Source organism: Bison bison, unplaced genomic scaffold (genome assembly GCF_000754665.1).
Source record: "Bison bison bison isolate TAMUID 2011002044 unplaced genomic scaffold, Bison_UMD1.0 scf7180017864466, whole genome shotgun sequence".
Classification (NCBI taxonomy): Eukaryota; Metazoa; Chordata; class Mammalia; order Artiodactyla; family Bovidae; genus Bison; species Bison bison.
In genome coordinates this window covers 9,718,181-9,737,913 of record NW_011495027.1, presented here as the reverse complement: position 1 = coordinate 9,737,913, position 19,733 = coordinate 9,718,181, and the positions used below count along the sequence as shown (strand labels likewise).

Below are 19,733 nucleotides of genomic sequence, written 5' to 3'. Positions count from 1 at the left end.
GGTCCATACCATTTTGGTCCTTTATTGAGCCCATCTTTGCATGAAATGTTCCCTTGGTATCTCTAATTTTCTTGAAGAGATCTCTAGTCTTTCCCATTCTGTTGTTTTCCTCTATTTCTTTTCATTGATTGCTGAGGAAGGCTTTCTCATCTTCTTTTTGCTATTCTTTGGAACTCTGCATTCAGATGCTTCTATCTTTCCTTTTCTCCTTTGGTTTTCGTTTCTCTTCTTTTCACAACTATTAGTAAGGCCTCCCCAGAGGGCAGACACACTGAAACTATACTCACAGAAAACTAGTCAATCTAATCACACTAGGACCACAGCCTTGTCTAACTCAGTGAAACTAAGCCATGCCTGTGGGGCAACCAAGATGGGCGGGTCATGGTGGAGAGATCTGACAGAATGTGGTCCACTGGAGAAGGGAATGGCAAACCACTTCATTATTCTTGCCATGAGAACCCCATGAACAGTATGAAAAGGCAAAATGATAGGATTCTGAAAGAGGAACTCCCCACGTCAGTAGGTGCCCAATATGCTACTGGAGGTCAGTGGAGAAATAACTCCAGAAAGAATGAAGGGATGGAGCCAAAGCAAAAAGAATACCCAGCTGTGGATGTGACTGGTGATAGAAGCAAGGTCCGATGCTGTACAGGTCTTAAAGGGCATCCAAATATCATCAAACAGTAGTATCTGTTCTGTATCCTGTACACCCCTTTTTTCAGGCTGCCAAGCTATATATTGATGTCATCCATCCTGCCTTTTTTCTAAATCCCCTGAATAACATGTTGAATATCCATCAGAGCAGTTCTTCTACCAGCTTTTATTTAACCATTTGCAGACTTAACAGTATACCTTTCTCCAAAAAATTCACTTAAATGGCAAACTAGAAACATTTTAATGATCTGCTAGAAAACGTTTTCATGCTGAAGGACCAGAAAATCAGGTGTTATTATCTATTTGGGTTTAGGGAGTGGGTCATTTTTTATTCCAGTCAATATACACATCTTTAAGATCTTCACATTTGTTGAATATTTTCCATATTGGGGGCTGAACAGTCACAGTGTTAAGATATGACAATGCAAAGATTTGTGCTTTATCTTCAAAGAACTTGAGTCATACAGCATCACCAAGGACTGTTTATTTATTATGACCACCACCCATAGTCCTGAAGTCAAGTCTTAGTTTGTGATCAGTAATGATTTGTGCAAGGTGCACATGTCAACATGGAAGTACTGATGTCTGATGGCAGCTATGGCAAGCTTCTCTCTCTTGGAGAAAACATTCTGTTTCCAGAGATTGAGCACTGAGGGAGAGAAAACGGTTCCTAGTTTGTGGCAACTGACCTGGAACTTCAGGTCAGTTAGAGTGCTGTCATGGGAAGACCCTGTTTCTAGTCTTGACTCTGCCTTATTGTTAATATTTTGGTCAAGTGCTGGTCTTGGAGATTGGGCTTCTCTTCATCCATGAATTCTGTTGAGCTCATCTAAGTTTAAAAGCTGTTCATGTTATCTTTAGCAGGCTAATTCTTTTAATTGAGAAACTGATTGGGTGGAAGCTAATTGTAGGTTCCAATTTTGAATAATCTCATGTTCTTAGCCACTCTGTTAGCTATCTAAGGGGAAGTTAGTAATCTTTTTTGCTGGCTGTTAGCTTATTGCCAGGCATTGTTTCACCACGTTTTCCCTCTAAGATAGAGCAAGGTTTGCACTTAAAAAAATTCCTCATCAACCCAGGGAATACTAACCGTTCCCAACCAATTCCTTTTGAATATTGGTTCAAAAAACCATGATGTATTTCAGGACTCATTTGGGTAGGGGTTTTCAGCTTATCCTGGTCTTTCCCTGTGAACTCCTTGTATCACTAGAGAATGTGGGGCAATGCAATAAGTTTAATGACCTTAGAAATAGACTCAGGGGAAATTAGAAGAATTAGTATCACATTCATTTTTAAAAAACTCCATTAAGGTCTCAGAATTATTTTTTGTTCATTTGTGGATACTATAAGTTTTGGTACCCTTTGAATGGAATACATTACTTTGAAATGTGGGCAAAATGACTGTTTCACAGTATCTTTCAAATTGTTCTTTTAAGATTTTGAGCACCCTATTTATATTTCTAAAGAAAGCTATTTGTTCTTAAAGTCCAAAGAGATACAGAGAGGTCAGAAAACCAGGGTGGTTGAGTCTCTGATCTGTGCAGACTGAGTGTGAGACCTCAGATTGAGTGTGAGTATATAACCTCAGAAAAGGAAAACAATCGGTAATTCCCTAGTTTTGTTTCAGATCTGTGACTTTTTCGAAGCTTTTGATCATCCTGTGTTCTTCTGTTAGGAAACTGATCCCCAGGTTGTGTGTTCAGCCACTGATATGTGCAAGTCTTGGCCAAAACTGGAGTTACAATGAATGGAATGACACACTTCCCTTTTTATTCTCCTTTGCCTTAGGATCCTGTCACCACATTGGGGAGATTAGACAAAAACTCTCTGCAGTTTATTTTCTCTTTTGAACAAGTTACATTGTGGAGGTACTTTTAAGCTAAAAGAAGAAAAGCTCCTTCTTTGTTCGAAGCAGCAGTGTGTAAGTTTCAACTTGTCTTGGACTTCCTCGGAGATGTTTTAAGATCCGGTGTAAACTTGCTGTGGTTTGCCTTTGGGCATCAAACTGTTTAGCTTGGCTCTATTACATCTGTAATTGCTGCATTTTAATAATTACCCAATATTCTTGTCAGCAATTTGCAGTCTATATTTTTAATAGAACTGTTTGCCTTTCTTTCCCAGGTTCATTCAGACTTGGTTTAAGCCCTGGATTAATGTGCACAGCCCCACAGACCCTCTGCAGCTGAAGGCAGGGGGTGACACAAGTTTATTAAATATTCCTACAAGCCTCGTGCTGGTTATGTAGTTTGTGTGCACCATAAAAATCCTCTGGGAAGTCATCTTCTGAGATCTCCTTATAGGGTTTTGCTTTATAAAAGTTGCCCTTTTAGTATTTGTTGAAATAACATGTTCTTCTAGAGTTTTCCTTATCCATCCATTCAGGAAATCTAATATTTTGAAGGGAAAAAAATAGGGACAAATTCTCTTTGCTGTCATTGATTTTTTTTTTTTTTTTCTGTCATTGATTTTTAAGGTAACCGAGGAGACTTCCATTACACCTGAGGTGATGTGGAGTTATGGTAGCAATCACTTTAAGCAATGATTGGAAACAATTTTATGGTGTCCAGAGTTATGTCTATAATTTAGTCAGTTTTTGAAATAAGACCATTGTGCCACCAATGAACTGTGCCTCATTTTGCTTGATAACTTTGTTTTCTTAGTGATCTGCTCTTTAGCTTATTCCTTTTGGTGTCCATTGTAATGTTTATTTTGCAGTAAACAAAAAGTTAAACTGATTTTTCAGTAGCTAAAAATTATGCAAATAGCTATACCCTAATTTTTCTGCTTTTTTGGTTCAAATATACCTCAAAGGGAATGGACCAGTAATGATAATAATAGCTAACATTTATTCATTGCTTATTATGAGCTAGGCACTGTTCTAAACAATGTATCTATGTTAACTCATTTAATCCTCACAATAGTTTGTAGGAATTTTCATCCATGCAGAGTGTCCAGGTTGACATCACTCATTTGGGAGGTGGCAGAGTGGATTCACACCTGTGCAGACCTTTTACTGCTACTCTAATCTGTATTTTACTCATACTAGGTTTTTAAAACCATTTTCCTACGAAGATTGGACCACAGTGCCTCCTGCATATGTAATAGTTCAGTTTTAAAGCATATATAAAAATTATCTTTGAAATTCGAACATTATTGTTATTGCTGGGTAGGTAATACTTGTAAAACCCAAAAGGGAGTTCACTGAAAAGGTTTCCGCCCTCTCCTACCACTGTACCCCAATCACCCTATTTTTTTCCTTCTCCAAGGCTAAGATGCATTTAAAATATCTTTCTCTTCACACTTGATGCAGTGAATTAAAACCATTTAATTCGAACTTGTTTTGCCATTTTTTTAATATATTTGTACTGTGTCTGCAAGTGCCCAAACTAGCTTTGTGTCTGAAGGTAGCATGCTGTTTCTGGGGATGCATTTTTCTGGCTCTGGGTAACAGGGCTGCAGTCTCTAGCTGTTTGAGGTGGATCCTAGAAACTTGGGATACTGCCTTGTCCAAAGCTTAGATCAGGCAGGGTCTTTCATAGTTTTATCCAGTTGTCAGATAGTTTTTATTCCTGACACCAGGAATCATGTCCTTACGCAACACCTGGAACATAGTAGGTGCTCAATAAATGTTTGTTGAATTGCAGCTTCTATGGGTTGTTCCAGACTCAGGGAGATAAGGTTAGAAAATTTATCAGTATGTTGCAGTATCTAAATGAGGTAATTTTTAGGATCATCAGAGGATATTCCAGTTAATCCCACCTTCATAAAACTTGTCATTTCAAGGCTCTAGATAGGAAAAGTTTTAAAAAAGCCTCTTGGATCCTCTAGTCAAGTAACCAGATAGTCTCAGATGGAGTTGAGAGACAAGTTTTCACATGCTAAAATGTTGGCGAACAGTTGAAATAAGAATTTTGCTTTTTAATGGTTCCTTATGTTTTCAGGTTGATTCTAAATTAATGTTTTAATTTGATCCTTATGATAGGTCTGTCACTATAACATTACATTGAGTTCTTTTTAAAAATTTTATTGAACTATAATTGATTTACAATTTTTTGTTAAATTCTGCTATATAGCAAAGTGATTTGGTTATACACATATATATTCTTTTTCACATTCTTTTCCAGTATGCTTTATCATAGGATGTTGATAAAAAATATAAAAAAAATTTATAAAATAAAAATTAAAAAATATAAATTATATATTTTTATATATGCTTTATGTAGGATGTTGTTGTTTATCTATGCTATATATAATGGTTTGCATCTTAGATTGAGTTCTAACCAGAGTTGGTCTTTTTTTTTTTTGCTGAAGTTCACTTATTAAGTGTCATTGATTAGTGTTCCAACATAACTGATGATGTTATGTTTAGGTGTACCTTGATTTTATTCTATACTCTTGAAACTTTACTATAAAACCAAAGATTTAAAACATCAAAGCAAACATGTATTTGCAAAAGTATTTGCTGTAAAAATCTTTATTTGGTAATTACTGCTCCCCCTCCCCACCAGTTTGCTTGAGGGCTGTCTAGTCATCTTTTAAGGTAAATTTCTTATACTTTTTAGGAATTCTTCATTTTACTTCAATATGTACTCATGAACAGAAATTCCTGCATTAAGTTTTCTTCTTCAAATGTGTATTTTTACAGGCAATTTGAAAATTGGAAAGAAGGATTTTAAAGCCACTTTTGATTTGCAAAGATTGTCTATAATCTGAAGAACTACAGGCTGAGGTGACTGAATGGGACACACTTTTGGAGAAATAAAAATGACTTCTTATTGTGTGATTGTCATGTTTGCCTTAATGAGTTCCTGCTTAGCAGCCGCAGGTAAGTTGCATAATACAAATTGCATGTTCATTATGTTCTTTTGGGTATATTTTTCCTCAGTCTAGAAAAATTTAGAATATGTGATATTTATGCAGAGCTTGAGTATTTACATTCTTCAAGGAATAAAATACTTGACTCCTGTACAGATACATCATGTGTTTGTCTATATTATGTCTTACTACATTAGTGCTAGATATTCGAACGTTGGTGACGCAGATACCTAACTAACCTTCAGTGTGGAGGTGGCTAGAGAAGACATATGTTGTTTAAACCCACTTAAGTTTGTTACATGCAGAGACTACATTTACTTTCTTGTCCTAAGTAAGAATTTCAAGAAAACCCTTTGGTTCTTTATTGTAAAGTAAATAGATCTTTTATATAGAGGTGACACTGCTAGCACAGACTACTTAGGAAATGTTTAATTTTGCCTATTTCAGGTATTTTTAGGATGTAACTTTTTAAAAACTACCGAGGGGATTCCCTAGCAGTCCAGTGATTGCTGAGGGCCTGGATTGGAGACCTGGGATCCCATAAGTTATGTGGTGTGGTCAGAAACAAAACAAAATATAAAAATTAAAAAGTACAGAAATATACTGTGCTTTCTAGAAGCCATCAGAATGTGAGATTGTAGATGAGAAGAAGCAAATGGTTTGGTTGGAACACTGTTCCTTAAATAAGAGTATCAGATCCCTCACATCAACATCTTAGTGTAGGCAGTCAGGGTTACTTAACAAATTTAGAAACTTAATTTGCTCTATTTTGTTATAATTTGCTTTGAGTCTCCTTTGTAATGAGCTATATTAGAGCTAATTTGTTGGGCCAGTTCTGAAAACTGGCTGGCCTTAAGAAGACACACATTGACTTAAAAAATGATTAGCTTCTTGGTTTTGACTGTTGAATTGCACGTACAGATGACATGCTGCTGCTGCTAAGTCACTTCAGTCGTGTCCGACTCTGTGCGACCCTGGAGACGGCATGAGAGTGATAATAATAAGCATGCATTGAGTGTGCTACAATTGTAGATTAACAATGAATAAGGATATTCTTAGTTTATGAGCTCACTTAGTAACAACTCTGGTATTCACCTCTGTGGTATACTGAAGAAGCTGGACCACCATTAAGGCTTCAATTGACTCAGACCAGGAGTCACATGTAGGCAGACTGAGTGGAAGTCACTTTGTAAAACTTGGTTTATCAGATTGGAAAGCAGAAAGAATGACCCCCTTGTTGCAAATATCTCGAGGGAAAGTTTTTTTGAATGCTGGTGTGTGAATTTGAACTGCCCATTCTCTCTACCAGCAGTTTCACTTTGTCTCATGATTGAAAAATTATTTGCCTTTTAGCTGGTACATTAAAAGTGATCTTAATTAAAATCTCATTAAAAAGTAGTAGAAAAAAAAAAGAGAAATATCTTCTGCTTCTGTTAGGCGCATACCATTTCTGTTCTTTATTGTGCCCATCTTTGCATGAAATATTCCCTTGGTATCTCTCATTTTCTTGAAGAGATCTCTAGTCTTTCCCATTCTATTGTTTTCCTCTATTTCTTTGCACTGATCACTGAGGAAGGCTTTCTTATCTCTCCTTGCTATTCCTTGGAACTCTGCATTCAGATGGGTATATCTTTCCTTTTCTCCTTTGCCTTTGGCTTCTCTTCTTTTCACAGCTATTTGTAAGGCCTCCTTAGACAACCATTTTGCCTTTTTGCATTTCTTTTTCTTGGGGATGGTCTTGATCACTTCCTCCCGTACAGTGTCACAAACCTCTGTCCATAGCTCTTCAGGCACTCTATCAGATCTAATTCTTTGAATCTATTTGTCACTTCCACTGTATAATCATAAGGGATTTGGTTTAGGTCATAGCTGAATGGTCTAGTGGTTTTCCCTACTTTCTTCAGTTTAAACCTAAATTTGGCAATAAGGTGTTCATGATCTGAGTCACAGTCAGCTCCCAGTCTTGTTTTTGCTGACTGTATAGAGCTTCTCCATCTGTGGCTGCAAAGAATATAATCACTCTGATTTTGGTGTTGACCACCTGGTGATGTCCTTCTGTAGCATCTTCTCTTGTGTTGTTGGAAGAGGGTGTTAGCTATGACCAGTGTGTTCTCTTGGCAAAACTCTTATTAGCCTTTGCCCTGCTTCATTCTGTACTCCAAGGCCGAATTTGCCTGTTACTCCAGATATTTCTTGACTTTCTACTTTTGCATTCCAGTCCCCTATAATGAAAAGGATATCTTTTTTGGGTGTTAGTTTTAGAGGTCTTGTAGGTCTTCATAGAACCGTTCAGCTTCTTCAGCATTACTAGTCATGGCATAGACTTGGGTTACTGTGATATTGAAAGGTTTGCAGAGACAGAGCACTTAGGGATATACACAGAGATGTAAGATTCATCCTTCGAGTTGCTTGAACTTTAGTTAGGCATATAGAATATAACCATGTAACAAAATAATCAGTGCATGGTGAGTAAAAGCTAGATGACCTCAGAGAGGTCAGAAGGGTGGGTTAGAGGAGCTGGGGAAGGCTCTGTAGAAGTCTATGTCTTAAGCTATGTTTTGAAGACCAGGATGACTTAAGCAAGAGGAAGGCATTGAGGGTGAGCAGAGGGGGAGAACAGTGGCACTTAGGTGTCTGATATTGTTTTTTTCTGTTTGTCTGTTTTTGCCTTTTTTGACTGTTCTATGCAGCATATGGGATCTTAGTTCTCTGATCAGGGATCAAACCTGCTCCCTTTGCAATAAACGTGTGGAGTCTTAACCATTAGACTGTCAGGAAGGCTCTTGATGTTGTTTTAAGGAACAGATGACCCAGACAGCTGCTTGGGTATGTAGAGGATATCTGTTTAGAAGGAAGGATGGGGGTGGATTATAGAGGACCTTAAATGTCAGAACAAAGCTGTGGATTTCATTCTGAGGTTTGGATTCTCTCTTCTTCCATCCCCCTGTAGTCAAAAGCATGCATTGTTAAATCTTAGAATTCAAACTGCAGCCTCAGAAAGTAAGGCTAAGAATGTGGCCTCCTTGGCCACAAAGGCCACGGTGCCTGGCACGTAGGCTGACATTTAGCTCAGGCTTGCTCTCTGCCAGCTAATTTTGTCTTTATGAAAGAACACTGTGAGGTGGTATTAGTATTATTATCGTCATCTGCATTTTTCCTCACAAGAAAACTGAGACTCAGTAACTAGTAAGTGGCAGAGTGAGGCGGTTTGGCTGTAAAATCCAGCCCATCCACCAGTCCACTAGAACTCTATGTAGGAGACCCTCAGTGTGGAATGAATGAACCTCTTCACTTGATTGATTCAACACCAGATGAGTAGCCACCAATGAGGCATCCTGGAACCAGGTTAAACCCCTTTGTTCTTAGGGGAGACGTATGTAATTCATCAGAGTGAAAGGACCCTCAAGTAACGAGCCTTCTTTGTTTGTATTCTTATTCCGCGGACACGGCTGTGAAGCTCTATTATAGAGTTCTTGCCAGCAGAAGTGGTGAAGGCTTCCTTTAGATATGTAGCCAGGGAGGAGACAAGCACAGCACAGCACATAAAATGAGCCTGAGTTGGAATAGTAGATGCCTGCGTGTGGGCCTTCATTGAAAGCCTTCCTTCTCTGCTTGTGGCTGAGGGTGAAGGAAGCAAGCCACATCCCGGTGTTAGCGGTTGCTTTGACAAAACTCGCACTTTTCCTTCCCTCCCGTGTTCCTTCGTTATTGTACAGCACTGTGCGGAGGGAGGCCCATGGTCCTGAACAAGAGCTGTGTAGGGACCCTAATGCCACCTGATTAGAAATTACCTTAGGCTTTTATCATCAATTTTATCTTATCTTCAATCCTAGAATGTATCTGAAGAAAATGGAAAGTTAAAAAATGTAAATACTTGCTCCTGTGGGCTTAAGCTTCACTAAGTTTTCACTTTAAAAACTGTTCCACTACACATCTTTAAAAAATATTAACTGCTGCCTCCGTGGCTGGCCAGCGTTAGGTAGGGCTGTGTTCCCAGGAGCCTCGGTAACGAGAAAAAGTGCGCACGCAGGGAGAACTCAGGGAAATCAGTTTGGGAGGAAGAGATGGACTTGTCTGTGTGTTACTGGTCCCTTGTGTCAGGACAGAGGGGTGCTGTTGATGGGAGCTCTGCAGAGACGCTGCTGGCCTCTGTGCCAGCAGAGTGTGGAGGGGTTGGCTATGTTCCTCATTCCGCAGTTGCCATTTGGTGCCTAGATGTATCTTTTGGAGGCTTGCCCTTGACCCAAACACATATTTCTATTGAGCAAACACATTTCTTTTCATCTTTATTGGATGTACCTGGAATTCCAGGTATAGTCCACAGGAGAATAGAGATGTTTTTAGTTGGAGCTATTTTCCTGCTAAGAAAGCTTTGAATTTTTGGGGTTCCTAGGACAGCAAGCAGAGGTATTAATACTAGCTGGTTAATACTTGGTTTGGAATGGACAAGCAGACAGCCTTGGGTGGAGGCTAAACATAATAATACCACTTTATTTTTATTGTTTTCAAATGCTTTCCTGCCTGGTGTTTCATTTGATTCTCATAGCAGTCCCTGGGTGGGCAGGGTTGTTTTTTTTCATTTATGGAATGAGAATAAGGGGCTTGAGAGCAAGTAATTAGTTTAGAAAGTTGGTCTGCCTCTTGATTGAACCTGAACCCAGCACACTTCTGCAGACAGACTGCACCGATGAGTCAGGGTGATTTTCCTGCAGCACGCCCCTCAACAGCTCTTGAAACCATGCTGCCAGGCATTCTGCTGGGTACTCTACACCAGTAAGTTCATTTAATCTTTACAGAAACCCAGTGAAGTAGGTGTTCGTCATTATCACTGTTTTTATAATTACTACTACTGCCACCACTCCTACCACTATTATTATGATACTAATTTTACAAATGATGAAACTGAGGTTTAAGGAAGAAAAATGTCATGTATAATGAGAGTTAATTTTTAAAAAGTTGAAATGGTCCTTTGTGTAATAATAGTCATATGACAATTTAGTGTGGCAGCATGGCAGCAGACCCAGAGTTCATGTTCTTTCCATTGTGCTGCCCAAAGGGAACTGGCACTCTTTCTCTTGGGCTTGAGATCAATGGCCTGAGGACCGCAGAGGTGGTTCTGCCACAGTTTTCCCTTTTCTGCCAAATGAGGGCTCAGCAGCTGTAACTCATAATGGCAGGAGGGTAGGGAGGGTGCCAATGGGGGCTGCCACCAGGGAAAGTAAACGTAGGAGGAATAGACTTGAAGGTTCAAAACAAATGCAAAAAGATCTCTTGCTAACCCCCAAGTCTTTGGACACAGCTAGTTGATTTGGTCAGTGATTTTATAGTTTTCAGGTGGTTGTTATAACCACTTTTGTGTTTAATTCTACTTGTGGACACATAGGGAAAAGATACTGTCAGTTGTGATGCCAACTATCACCAGGGTGCCAGTTTTCTATTTATTTTAAGAAGCAAAGAACTATTGTTAAAAGACACAGAGTGAATAGAATGGCCTGCATTTTAGGTAGTGATCCCTCTGGAGAGATCACGCACACCCCAGTGTAATGAGGTCCCTGTTTCCCTTTCTTTAGGTTTTTGCACAGAAACAACACACACACATACACACACACACACACACACACACACAGAGTTGGGGCAGTTAGCTAGTCAAGAAAGATGAGTTTATTTCTCAAAGATTACCTTGCCTTGCATAATCTACCAATAGGGGTGGGATATGATATGATAGCAAATAAAAAGCCTTTGTGCAAGGAGACTAGATAGTTGGGTAACCAGATGTACATATAGATTAAGAAAGATACTTACCAAGAGGGTGCGAATCTACCTGCAGTGTAAGAGACCTGGATTTGATTCTTGGTTCAGGAAGATCCCCTGGAGAAGGTCATGGCTACCCACTCCAGTATTCTTGCTGGAAGAATCCCATGGACAGAGGAGCCTGGTGGGCTATAGTCCATGGGGTTGCAAAGAGTTGGACATGACTGAGCGACTAACATTTTCACTTTGATGTCACAAGTTCACAGAACCCAGATTTCTCTCCTTTGCCTCCTTATCTTAGACTGTATAATTGCCACCCAGTTTTCTGGATTCTTGATCTGGGTTATTTTAGGATACCAGTCATGGTGCATTTCTGTAAATGCTGATCCACTTTCCCATCAGGACAGAGCTATCTATGTGTGACTACATAGCTGTTTAATTGCACAAGGCTTATGTTTTCACACATTGTGGATATGGGAAATTAGGCATTCTCAGCTTGTTTGCTTTGATAACTAAATCCTCCTATTCTGGGGCCACCTTGAATCATTGCTAGAGCTCCAAGTGCTGGTTTTGGAAGTGTTTTAGAACACGGAGTATTCTGAGCAGTGTCACTGTGAAGCCTTTCCCCAGGACCGGCTCTGCATGTGTGGGCATCAGGGCATGGAGGTGCTTGCCTGTCTCAGGAGATTGGCCCACCTTGTACTGCATCCATGTGAACTGCTGACTTTCATTTTCTTTGAAACGTTCTCTGCCAGAGTGGCCTAAAAAAAGATTTACCCTGAAGTCTAATGTGGTCTTATTTTTGTTTTCTGAGAGGACACTGTAAATCAGGTGGCATTCTAGAGGGCTTACCAATGTGCTTGCTCTCAGAACATTCCTTCCAAAGACCAGGCAGCAGGTGCTCTGGGGACGGAGGCCTAGCTCTTCTCCAGCCCTGTCCTGCCAACTCTTAGAAATCTTAAGGAAAAAAAAGAAACCAAACTAGTTTAAACTAGAGTAGAATGTGGAAAAGCTTACTGCCTTTAAAGGAAAATGTTGATTAAAAAAAAAAAAGATATTCTCTGTTGGCAGTGAAAGGAATCATATAGTTATAAGTGGTATAGTTATGGCAGAAGGAAAAGTTTCCAGTAAGACTGCCCTGAGTTCTTTGTGTTGCTTCTTCCCTTTGTCCTCGCATGCCTGAATAACTTCTTTCTGGCTTAGATGATAGACTAGCCACCAGGAGTAACACCTCCTGTCCTCCTGCCCTCTGGCCCCATCCGCAAGGATGCTCAGGTAGCAAAGGCCTCAGGAGAGAGCAGAGCACCTGCTTCTGGAGTCAGTTCCTTCTCTGTTGCTTTCATCAAGGGTGCTGCTGAGCTGCTGGGCACTTCGTTGCAACGAGCGTTTCCAGCGGGACACATCTGTGCGGCCCACTTTGGCATCGTGTTGTTGCATGGTGAAGCAAAATGCCACAGTGCTCCCACTTGCCCCTTCATCCCATTTATCATTTCACCTTTTCTTTCAGTGTTTAAATCCTGCTGTGTTTAGATGGGTGCTTGTAGTCTGGTGAATTAGTTTTGAGTGTATACTAGGGCGCAGGTACTTTGCTAGCTTCTGTGGCACAGAAAGGGGAGACTTTGTAGTGTGAACAGTGAGTTTTTACCACCTTCTTACATGGTTAAGTTTCCTAAAATGTTGATTGATTTATTCAGCAAGCATCTCCTGAGCATTCTAGATACCATTCTAGCTGTTAGACATATAGCAGTGAGTAAAACAGTCAAAAATCCTTGTGCACCTGAAGTTTACATTTTAATGAAGAGAGACAGAGACCAGAAACAAACAAAAACTATGCACATTTTAGCAGGGTTAGTGGAGAAAAGGCAACAGGGCTAGGGATTATTAGTGGGGAAGTACAGTTTAAAATAAGGTGATCCAGGGAGGGCCTCACTGGGAAGATGACATTTGAGCAGAGATTGGAAGGAGGTGAGCTAAGTGGATATCTGGGGAAATGAGCATTCTAGGCAGGAGGAAGAGCATGTGCAAAGGTCCTGAGGTGGGAGCTTGTCTGAAGTGCTTGAGCCTTAGTAAACAGGCCAGATGGCTGCTGGAGTGGAAAGTCAGAGACTTCTTGGGGACAGGTGTAGGGTTGCATATAGCCTTGTCAACCATTGCAGAGTTTTTACTCTAGTGAGAAAGAGCCATTAAGCAGCAGAATGATGTGATCTGAAGGATATTTTAGCAAGATCACTCTGGCTGCAGTGTTGAGAATAGACTGTTGGGCAAGGGTGAATTTGGGGATACTGGTCGGTGGCCATAGTAATAATTGAGGCAAGAGATGATGGTAGTCAGGATCAGATTGTAGAAGGAAAGATCCTTGGAAGTGAAATGCTTGTGAAATTAAGAATGACTTTGTGGTTTTCTTTCAATTTGTTCCCATTGAGGGGGAAAAAGGATAAAGACTGATATCTCATTATCAGTGGAATACTAAGCCATAACCTAATAGTAAAGATAGTTACTTTTATGTAACAGTGAAAACTGAATATGAAAAAACAGAACAACCTTCCAAACTGTCTAAAGAAAATTTCTTTGCACTGTGAATGACTTTCCTTGAAAAATCAATGTCTGAAAAGCCTCAACCCTCCCTTCCCAACTTACTTCTAAACCTCATCCTTTTCATTCCCTATGTGGTCTGTTTTTCAGAAATATGAATTTTTGAGGGTCTTATCACCTTTTGCAAACTTGCCTCTCATAGCAAAACTAGTGTTTCAGAGAAATAGAATAGTAAATAAGTGCATAAATTCATTTTAATACATTTTATAAATTTAAGTTGCATTCTAGATGTCAGCAAGGAGCTGGATAATTATAGCATACTTTCTTCTGTTCTAGTTTTTAGCTCTGGCTTCCTCACTGATTCCTATTTTATTCCTGTAATCAGATTCCAGGCTAGAACTTTTAAAAAATTAACATTTTTTAGAAGGGGAAAAAAAATTCCCCAAAGTTGTTGTTGATATTTATTAAGTACCCAACATCATATTTATTAAAAATTGAGATAAGACACTGAGAAGGTTTAACCTCTGTGCTTGAAAAGTTGTCTTTTAGAATAATTTCTATTTATTTATTATACCACTTTTATAAAGTTTTCTGATTTGCTTTCTCAGATCTCATCACTGTCACTGCGGGGTGGGGGAGGGCCATTGGGCAGCTTGAATCCGGCCCTGTGCTCACCAAGCCCCAGGTGGTGGTCTTTCTGTTTTTGAAACTGGAACAGGAAAGTCCAGAGGAATGCAACTACAGTTTTACTTCTTGCCCCCTGCAGGGTTTTTTCTAGGCCTCCCCAAAGTGTGTTTATCTTGCTGGCCATGCATGTAGAGCAGCCTGGAATTCTGTGGGGCATTAGAGAAAAAAACAGAAAGATTTCCCACATGACTAAGGTTATGGGAGTGGGAAATCTTGAATTATGCAGAACTCTTTGATTGAAAGAAAATAATTTGGGGATGAAATTTATTTTAATATATACTTTTAAAAACTATTATTCATCCCTCTCTTTAAAAAAATTAAAACCCATATTTTTGGGGGTAGAGGTATGGTCTTCCCTGGTGGCTCAGTCAGTGAAGGATCTGCCCAAGATGTGGGAGACCCAGGTTCGATCCCTGGGTTGGAAAGATCCCCTGGAGAAGAAAACAGCAACCCACTCCAGTATTCTTGCCTGGAAAATTCCATGGACAGAGGAACCTGGAGGGCTACAGTCCATAGGGTCACAAAGAGTCAGACACAACTGAGCAACTAACAGAAGTGTGGAGGTATAGACTAGAAGCAATAAAAACCTTCTAAGTATCAAATTAAGAATTTCCAGTCATTACAAGGAAAAAATATCTTTAGGGTGGAAAAATAATTTGAACTTTAAGAACCTGATAATGATATAATTTGAGGACAGGGTCTGACATATTGTGAGGACCCTAAGGGCCTGACTCCAGCAGCCCCCCACTTTGTCACTCCAGGATCGTTTGCATGGGTGGCTTCACTGCCACCAGCCAGGTCTCTGCCTGGCCCTCTCGAGTGTTTGGGGAGTCTGTGTCCTCTGGTTTGTCACATTTAATTAGCTCTGGAAATATGTTATCAAAGGCTGTCTGGCAGTGTTTCATTAATGGTACAGGGTGAATTCAAAAGCATAATTAATTGTTTTAGATTATTTGCAAAGCCCGTGCTGAAAAACCTAATGACTGTAGGAGAAAGTTGGCAGAGAGGCTGTTTAGAGATTAGCCTGGACCTTACCCGGCTCAATTGCCTTTTGGAGTTGGGCCAAGAGAGGAGTTGTTTTTCTTTTTGGAGAAGTGTTTGTGGCCACATTGTTCCCTAAATTCCTAGTTTACTGCTCCAGGCTCGTGGCTGATGGAGATCATATGGACCTTACAGAGCTAGGGAGCTCAAAGAGCATCTTCTAGAAGTTTTTGTTTGTTTTTTGTCTTGTGAGAAAAACACAATTACTTAACTCTCATTAACTAAATAAATACTTCCCAAGGGCCTCTTCTTAGAGGGAGGAAAGGGAGCTCTAGTTTGTTATGAAACAATTCAGGTTCTGAGTGTTAAATGTTCAAAGGCACCAGGATCAGGCCTTAAGTAGTTTTTTTCTTTCTTTTAAAATAAAACAAATCAGATTCCTCATTTCCTCTGTTGGGCTGGCTCAGAGTAGCAAATAGCCACTGCGTTTGGAAAATAGTGTTCAAAAATCTCAATTTGAAATCAAGTGCACACAGTATAAGTTCAGAGTATACTGTATGTATGAAGGGAGAAGATAGACTTCCATTATTTAGTTAATTTGACATATGTTATAGAATAAGAATATCTAGAATTAGCTCAGCCTGAAGAATTATAGAAAAATAATGGAAGTCCCTGCCCCTTAAAGATGAGAGAGATTTGAGGCTTACTGCATCAAGTGCTAGTTCTGACTCTGAGAACAGTGTAGGCAGTTGAAGATGAAAGCAGAGAAGAGTGTTTCAGACTTATCTCAGAGCCAGTCAAGTGTAAAGGAGCACTTTTCTAAGCAATATATAGCTTCATTGGAAAACATCTATCTAGAAACCTTGCAATTCCTGGGCCTGGGGCTGGCCCTGCCTCTTACTCACAGGCTTTAGCATCTTTTCCCTGTCCTTCTGGGCTCGAGCTGCTTGTGAGTAAGTAGTTACGCATGAATCTGAGGCCAAATTGTACTTTATTAATATGATTCAGGAGAAAAGAATTCTAATGAAAAATTTCAGAGAACTGTGCTGAGCTATTTCATGATATTGTCAGATCTTCCTGAATTCAAGGAGGGCCCAAGAAAATCTATTATGCTTGTTTATTACTCGACTTGGAATCTATTGGAAAAAAACTTACATGAAAACCTCAGGAGAGTATGTGCTGGTTGAGGAATTTATTACGAGTGCACAGCGGCCTGTGTTTACTCTGTGTGAGGCTGGCTGTCCTGAGGTTCTGGGCAACCTGCCTCCTCCACAGCCAGCAAGCTTGAAGTAGCTACTTTGACTCTTAACACTTTCTATAGATGGTCCCCAGGCAATTTGATGGAGTTGATAAGAATTCTGGTCTCAGAGCTGTGAGGAATCATGAAAGATATTTTAAAAAGTTGAGAATAAAGCCTTTGAACCAATAAATGACTGATTTTTCTTTGCTGCTCTATTTTTCTCAATCTCACTACATTTTTATTTTAGAAAGTAATGTCATGCTACAGTGTCAAGACTTACTGTATATCCCAGTTAAGTTGTAAGAGATCATGAATAATGTTACAACTAAGAGTTAAATTGATGACTTTAAAGGGTGATTTTACTTTACAAAGACAGAATTCATGTTTACCCTAACCATGGTTATTTGCATTTAAATATATTTGAGTGTGTGAGAGAGGGGTTAGGATTGCCATTGATAGAATGAAAAGAACACAGAATCTGTAGCATGACATATCTGTTTTGCCATCCATGAACATGGTATGCTCCTCAATTTGTTTAATTTCTTTCAGTACTCCTTTCAGTACAGAGTTTTCAGGAGTTTATTTTGAAGACTGTGTAGTATATTCAAATGTGAACAGTATTTATTAAGCATGTCTGTCTCATTAGGATTAAGTTTGAGAACCTCTGTTTTAGAGATATAATTCTGTCTTCTTTAAGCTACTCTTGATTAACAGTGATAAGAACTAATACTCCTGGCCATCTGGAGAGTGAACTCAGTCACAAATAACTAAGGCCATCTGATAAAGAATTATTGGCTTGCTAGCTTTGCTCTTTGTTGTAGGAATTCAGAGCTCAGTGCATACTATAAGAAATACGTTCTTTAGCTGAGACTCAAACTGGTGTTGCTGAGCAGAGGAAAAGCCACTGCATCTCTTCACTATGGTAAAGTGAGCATACTTGTTCCTTTAGACAGTCTCAGAACCCAAAGATTGAAAGTTGTGCCCTATTTCCAAGCCTTTGGGTTTTCCAGCAGATTTTTGCTGAAGCATAATCACCAATGAAGGCTTCTCTGGTGGCTCAGATGCTAAAGAATCCAACTACAATGGAGGAGACCCAGGTTCAGTCCCTGGGTTGGGAAGATCCTCTGGAGAAGGAAATGCTACTCACTCCAGTATTCTAGCCATGGAAAATCCCATGGACAGAGGAGCCTGGCACTAAGTCCATGGGGTTGCAAAGAGTCAGACACAATTGAGGGACTAAGCACAGTTACCAATGAAGCTCTGCTTGTAAGTAGGATTTTGTAGAAGTGAAAGTGAAAGTCACTCAGTCATGTCTGACTCTTTGTGACCCCGTAGATTATACAGTCCATGGAATTCTCTAGGCCAGAATACTGGAGTGGGTAGCCTTTCCCTTCTCCTGGGGATCTTCCCAACCCAGGGATCGAACCCAAGTCTCCTGCATTGCAGGCAGATTCTTTACTAGCTGAGCCACTAGGGACACCCAGGAATACTAGAGTGGGTAGCCTATCCCTTCTCCAGTGGATCTTTCCGACCCAGGAATTGAACCAAGGTTTCCTGCATTGCAGGCGGATTGTTTACCAGCTGAACTACCAGGAATACTTGAGCAATGCCTGAGGATTCCTGTTATACTTTTATGTAGGAAAAGTAATTTTCTACCACAATGTCTAATCTTGACAGAGATGTATTAAAGTCAGAGTCAGAATCTTAGTTGTGACATTGGACTTTGGATTCAGACACAGATTCAGGCCCAGGCTTTTCTATTTGTAGGCTGTACGACGATATACTCGGTGTCCCTGTATACAAAATAGATATTGATTATACTCATTGTACTGTGTCCTCATTATAGATGATATAATTCATGCAAATCAGAGGGTCATGTTTATTTAAATGAAACTATTGAAAATGATGTTCTACGTATCAGTAATTTTCTCCATCCATGTAGGGTGGGCTCAGTCCCACCCTAAGCACCTTATTTAAAATTATAATCCCAGTTCCTGGTATTCCCATTCTTCTAACCTTGCTTCACTTTTTCCCTCATAGCATGTATCATCTTAAAACATGTTTATGATTTATTTTTGTTTATTACTTATCTTCCTCCATGGAAGTGTAAGCTCCATGAAAGTACTCACGTTAGTTTGCCTTTGCTCCGGTACAACTTTTCCATCTATATGAAAATTCTCAAGTGGAGGAGTTTCTATGTCTTTGTCTGACTCTGCTTGAATGTGATCATTGAGTGAGAAGATGAGGACAGTTCAGTGATAAATCCTTGGTTCCTAGCACCTGGTGGGTGCTTAATGTTTATTGAATAAATTAATACTTACAACTCATGTTCATAAAGTACAATAAAGAGAAACAAGTTTGCTAAAATAATAAATTGGAATCTTAATGTACATATTCTGCTTTTGGGGAAAGAGGCAGTGGTGGAATGAAGGCTACTCCATGAAGACTGGGCAAGGGTCACTGTCTTTTCAGATTAAACAGTGTCTGAGTGATGTGTGGACACTGATTTAAAAACAGATGCTGGATCTGTCACTAGATTGTTATGAGTCTTTGACATCAAGAAGCTATTGTTCCCTGGTAAAACTTCTGTAAATCTTAGCATATAATTCTTTTTAGCACGTTGCTGCTGCTGCTAAGTCGCTTCAGTCGTGTCCGACTCTGTGCGACCCCACAGACGGCAGCCCACCAGGATCCCCCGTGTTGGCTAAAGTAGTAGTGGTATATTTCATTCAGGAGCTGAAAGTTAACTCTTGAAATCAGTGGTACTCAACGTGTGAACTATGGATCTGGGATCTTTTCAGGATGTCTGTGAAGTCAGGACTGTTTTTATAATGATTCTAAGATGTCTTTTTCCCTGGGTTAATGTTGTAGAAAAGAAAAAGAAAGATAGTGCTAAGTTGTGTCTGACTCTTAGGATCTTACAAACTGTAGCCCGCCAGGCTCCTCTGTCCATGGGATTCTCCAGGCAAGAATACTGGAGTGGGTTGCCATTTCCTTCTCCAGGGGATCTTCCCAACCCAGGACTTGAACCCAGGCCTCCCACATTGCAGGCAGATGCTTTTACCGACTGAGC

General features: G+C 39.8%; 1 protein-coding gene across 3 annotated transcripts in view; it reads left to right on the top strand.

The window, feature by feature from the left end:
• TGFBR3 (transforming growth factor, beta receptor III) overlaps positions 1-19,733 on the top strand; it is a 210,077-nt gene that overhangs the window by 25,565 nt on the left and 164,779 nt on the right. For 2 of the 3 annotated variants that reach the window (XM_010860427.1, XM_010860425.1), the window contains exon 2: positions 5,300-5,479. In XM_010860427.1, coding sequence (XP_010858729.1) covers positions 5,392-5,479 — 88 coding nt within the window. In that variant the 5' untranslated portion in view covers positions 5,300-5,391. Of the gene's footprint in view, positions 1-2,442; positions 2,576-5,299; positions 5,480-19,733 lie in introns of all 3 variants that reach the window. The other variant, XM_010860426.1, reaches the window with a different exon arrangement.